At 41.8% G+C, this 5,753-nt stretch overlaps 1 protein-coding gene across 1 annotated transcript; it reads right to left on the minus strand.

Annotated features, from left to right (window-relative positions):
* Positions 1–4,548: 4,548 nt before the first annotated feature.
* LOC112107061 (chemokine-like receptor 1) lies at positions 4,549–5,415 on the minus strand. Its single transcript, XM_026662242.1, has one exon. It carries the CDS (start codon positions 5,413–5,415, stop codon positions 4,549–4,551), a length of 867 nt encoding a protein of 288 aa, XP_026518027.1.
* Positions 5,416–5,753: the final 338 nt, after the last annotated feature.

Genomic DNA, 5,753 nt, shown 5'->3' on the forward strand with positions numbered 1-5,753 from the left:
AAGCGTGACAAGCGTAAGTTCCTTACCCAGTCGGCGCCTCCCCCGATGTGGAGAGCACAAACACCAGCCTTTGTAAACTGAGCTGACATTTCCCAGCACTTCAGCCAAACACACCGTTTTAGGTAGAATATAAAACAGGTTTATTAACTACAGACAGAGAGATTTAACTTGGTTATAAGCAGCGAGCGCAGAGATCACAGTTGGTTACACAAGAAATAAAAGTAAATTCCCAATCTGAGTTCTACAAAGTAAACAGGCTTTGAATCAAGCCATGTTTCACCTTCATAGATGGTACAAGCAGGTGACAGATCCTCAATAAGCAGGCTGGGACTCACCTCCAGCCTCGGTCCCCGTCCCCATTTCAAAGTCTTTGTCCTCCAGAGTTGTTTCCAGGTGTTGAGTTGTGGGGGGAATCAGGCCAAGCAGTGATGTCATTTCCTCTCTTTTATAGTTTCTTCCAGCTTCAGGAAAGATCTTTTGCTATGATGCGGGTCAAACTGTCTCCATTGTCTAGGTGCTCCCTCTCAGAAATCTCCATTTTATAAAGTTCCTGAGATAGTGGATTTTTGGATGGGTGCTGATCAGCCTTTAATGCTGTCTGGCTCCTCCATTGTCATACCTGAGAGGCTGGTTGTGGGTGTTCCCCAACATCAAAATTTACTTCAGTAACACACATATAGCAAAACTTCACAACCTCACAAACAATGACAGTACGTACAATGCAATGGGATATTAATGTTCAACAGATCAAGACTTTTAAAATCACACCTCACAAGGCAGATTTTGTACAGATCATATCATAATATTATGAAAGTGGTGAATATGGGGGTTTCAGGGTGCTGTTTTGAGGTACAGAGTGCAACAGCCACACATTTTATTTAAAGTCCCCAATATTTTAAACACCTCCTCACTTCATTGGCTTCCGAAACAGAGCTGGATATTTCTGGTTTTTTGAAACTTTTGGCAGAGTTTTGTAGTGTTGTCAACTCTTACAATTTGGTTGCAGCATTCACCAGGCTTCTCGTTTTCCTCCAAGTCCCCGATCCTGGAATCATATTATTAGCTGGGAAATTTTGCTTTCCTTTCTTTTTTTTTTTAGGTAAGTTTCTAGCCATTGTTGTTGAAGATAAAAGCTTGAAATGGCCGGAAAAAAAAATCATAAGGCAAAAAACAAGAACCCAAATGTTTTTCTTTTAAAACCAATCTCATGATGTTTTGGGGGTGGCTCATGAGGTTTCAAGGCTTGGGCTTGGCTATAAAGAGACAGGACTAGATTTTTAAAAGTGGCTAAGAGAGTTAGGTGCCAAATTGCCATTGAAATTATGAGTTAAGCACCTAACTCTTATACGTGCTTTTTTAAAATCTCACCCGTAGAAGCCTAAGTCAATTCAATTACATCATGTAATGCAAGACAGCTCAAAAGTAACATTTAAGTACTTATATACAAATGCTAGAAGTCTAAATAGTAAGATGGGTGAAATTGAGTGCCTCGTATTAAATGAGGATATTGACAAAATAGGCATCACAGAAAGTTGGTGGAATGAGGATAATCAATGGGACACAGTAATACCAGGTTACAAAATATATCAAATATATCGGTAGGACAGAAGAGGACATCCTGGTGGGGGATTGGCACTATATGTGAAAGAAAGCATAGCGTCAAATGAAGTAAAAATCTTAAATGAACCAAACTGTACCATAGAATCTCTCTGGATAGCAATTCCATGCCCAAATAATAAGAATATAGCAAGACGGATATACTATCAACCACCTGACCCGGACGGTGATAGTGACTGTGAAATGCTCAGGGACATTAGAGAGGCAATAAAAGTAAAAAATTATGGGGGATTTCAACTGTCCCCAAATTGACTGGGTACATATCACCTCAGGACAGGACACAGACATAAAGTTTCTTGACACCATAAATGACTGTTTCTTGGAGCAGCTAGTCCTGGAACCCACAAGGGGCGAGGCAATTCTTGATTTAGTCTTAAGTGGAGCACAGCATCTGGTCCAAAAGGGGAATATAATGGAACCGCTTGCTAATAGTGACCAGAATATAATGAAATTTAACATCCCTGTGGCAGGGAAAATGCCACAGCAGCCCAACATGGTAGCATTTATTTTCAGAAAGGGGAACGACATAAAAATGAGGAAGTTAGTTAAACAGATATTAAAGGAGCAGTGCCAAAAGTGATATCCCTGAAAGCTGCATGAAAACGTTTTAAGGACACCATAATAGAGGCTCAAAAATATATCCCAAATTAAAAAACATAGTAAGAAAACGAAAAAAGGGCCACCGTGACTAAACAACAAAGTAAAAGAAGCTCTGAGAGGCAAAAAGGCATCCTTTAAAAAGTGGAAGTTAAATCCTATTTGGGAAAAGAGAAAGGAGCATAAACACTGGCAAGTGAAAATACCATTAGAAGGCCAAAAGAGAATTTGAAGAACAGGTAGCCAAAGACTGAAAAAGTAATAGGAAGCCTGCTTAACAATGAGTGGGGCCCCTGGACGATCGAGATGCTGAAGGAGCACTCAGTGATGATAAGGCCATTGCAGAGAAACTAAATGAATTCTTTGTATCAGTCTTCACGGCTGAGGATGTGAGGGAGATTCCCAAACCTGAAACATTCTTTTTACGTGACAAATCTGAGGAACTGTCCCAGAGTGAGGTGTCAGTAGAGGAGGTTTTAGAACAAATTGATAAAATAAATAGTAATAAGTCTCCAGGACCAGATGGGATTCACCCAAGAGTTCTGAAGGAACTCAAATGTGAAATTGCAGAACTACTAGCTGTGGTATGCAAAATCATTTAAATTAGCTTCTGTACCAAATGACTGGAGGATAGCTAATGTGACACCAATTTTTTAAAAAGGCTCCAGAGGTGATCCTGGCAATTACAGGCCAGTAAATCTGATCTCAGTAATGGGCAAACTGGTTGAAACTATACTAAAGAACAGAATTAACACACATAGATGAACATAATTTGTTAGGGAAGAGTCCTCATGGTTTTTGTAAAGGGAAATGATGCCTCCGCAATCTACTAGAATTCTTTGTGGGGGTCAAAACCAATACGGACAAGGGTGATCCAGTGGATATAGTGTACTTGGAGTTTCAGACAGCCTTTGACAAGATTCCTCACCAAAGGCTCTTAAGCAAAGTAAGCTGTCGTGAGATAAGAGGGAAGGTTCTCCCATGATCAGTAACTGGTTAAAAGATAGGAAACAAAGGGTAGGAATAAATGGTCAGTTTACAGAATGGAGACAGGTAAATAGCAGTGTCCGCAGGGTCTGTACTGGGACCAGTAGTTTTCAACCTATTCATAAACAATCTGGAAAAAGGAGTAAAAAGTAGGGTGGCAAAATTTTCAGATGATACAAAACTACACAAGATAGTTAAGTTCAAAGCAGACTGTGAAGACTTACAAAGGGATTTCTCAAATCTGTGTGACTGGGCAACAAAATGGCAGATGAAATTTAATGTTGATAAATGCAAAGTAATGCACATTTTAAACCATAAACCCAACTATACATATTAAATGATGGGGTCTAAATCAGCTGCTACCACTCAAGAGAGAGATCTTGGAGTCATTGTGGCTAGCTCTCTGAAAACATCCACTCAATGTGCAGTGGCAGTCAAAAAAGCTAACAGAATGTTGGGAATCATTAAGAAAGGGATAGATAATACGACTGAAAATATCATATTGTCTCTATATAAATGCATCTCAAAAAAGATATATTGGAATTGGAAAAGGGCTAGAAAAATGATTAGGGGTATGGAACGGATTGCATATGAGGAAAGATTAATAAGATTGGGACTTTTATACTTGGAAAAGAGATGACTAAGGGGGGATATGATTGAGCTCTATAAAATCCTGACTGGTGTGCAGAAAGTAAAGAAGGACGTGTTATTTACTCCTTCCCATAATACAAGAACCAGGGGTCACCAAATGAAATTAATAGTCACCAGGTTTAAAACAAACAAAAGGAAGTATTTCTTCACACAACACACATTCAACTTGTGGAACTCTGCCAAAGGATATTGTGAAGACCAAGACTATAACAGGGTTATGTTATATTCTGATTGACACACAGTGAGGTTCCTATGGGCCTAAATGCTTTTAAATATAGGACTTAGATACTTTTGAAAATGTTACCCTTTGTTTCATAGACTCGTTGATCTTCAAGAAACACCACATTTCTAATCTGAATTTGTCTACGTTCAACTTCCGTTCACTTGATTATGTTACACCTTCCACTGCCAGACTGAAGAGCCAGATATTAAATACTTTTTCCCCACATAGGTACTTATAGACTGATCAAGTCATGCCTTTACCGTCTCTTTGTTAAGATAAATAGATTGAGCTCCTTGTGTCTCTCACTCCAAGGCAGGTTTTCAAATCCTGCAATCATTCTCATGGCTCTTCTTTGAGTAAGGCAAAAAAAATTCAATTGCTAAAAAAAGACAATTTTGGGGTCAAGAGGAAGTTACAGGTCCCAGCGAACAGTATTCTTTCTCCATGCAAATATCGACAATTCATCCATTCTCCTATTCAGCCGGCTCTGGCCCTGAGTTGTCAGTGGTTTGGGGGTTGCGTACACGTTGCCGGTACCTCAGAAACTCTTCTTCCATGGTGAGATAGAAGATGGGGTTGAGGCAGCTGCTGAAATAAATCATGACACAAGCAAAAGCACTTCCTATTCGCAGAAGAGGCAATTGATATATAGGTGAGATCTGCAGGAAGAAGAAGACGTGACATGGCAGCCAGCAGAGGAAAAAGGCCGGGATCAAACCAAGAAGGATCTTGAGGGGCTTGGTGGACTGGATCAGCCCGTTCCTTCTCAGCTTGGCAGCTAGAACAATGTAGAAGGTTGGGATCAAGATCAAGGCTAATGGGATCAGAAACCCGACCAGGAACTGGATGGCAATGGCGGCCTTCACCCTCTCTTCATCCAGTCGGAAATTTATGCTGGTGTTGGCAGGTGAGAGGAGGGATTCCCAGAGATCACTGTACCGGAAGCTGAATCCAAGAGACAGGGCCCACATGCCCATAGCAATCATGAAAGCCAGGCGGGGCGTGCAGTGGTTCTGGGCCCACTCAGGGCCTGCCACGAGGATGCAGCGATCGACACTGAGGGTCGTGAGGAGGAAGGCACTGGAGAACATGTGGAAGGAGGTGATGGTGCTGCTCAGCATCTTGGCCCAGTCTAAGTCTAGGATGAAGACGGAAATTAATTTGAGGGGCAGGAAGATGATGAAGATGAAATCAGTCAAGGCCCGGTTCCAGAACCACACGGCACTGGTCGTCCTCTCCACACGGGAGCCGGCGACGAAGAGGACGTAGCCATTCAATGGCACCCCGGTGAGGAAGGCCATACCACATAGCACCAGGAAGAGAATTGGAAGTGACTCCATTCTTGGAAGAGTTCCAGTCACAGTATCCCCTCCTCTTCCTCACGGCTCAGCTTGGGCAGCGCAGATGTTGTCCTGAGCAAAGGAAGGAAGAGCAATGAAAAGGGCGCTCGGAGAGGTCACTGACAGAGAGAGACAGCCACAGAGTTTATAATCTCCTCAGAGTTTATAAACTCCCCAGATCCTGAGCTAAAGTCAGATAGGATCAAATCCTTGTAGACCAAAGGCACCAATGGTTCGAAGATCTTTGGAGCATAGAGTCAGAGGGTTAGAAGGCACTGCAAAGGTCATATCGTCTAACTCCCTGCCAAGATGCAGGATTTGTTGTGTCTATTCTCTGC

This window comes from Terrapene carolina, unplaced genomic scaffold, assembly GCF_002925995.2.
Source record: "Terrapene carolina triunguis isolate 2854851 unplaced genomic scaffold, T_m_triunguis-2.0 Scaffold24811, whole genome shotgun sequence".
Classification (NCBI taxonomy): domain Eukaryota; kingdom Metazoa; phylum Chordata; order Testudines; family Emydidae; genus Terrapene; species Terrapene triunguis.

Bases quoted from the DNA above. Each gene is read 5' to 3' on its own strand.
- LOC112107061 (XM_026662242.1), bottom strand. From the start codon at position 5,415: ATGGAGTCACTTCCAATTCTCTTCCTGGTGCTATGTGGTATGGCCTTC.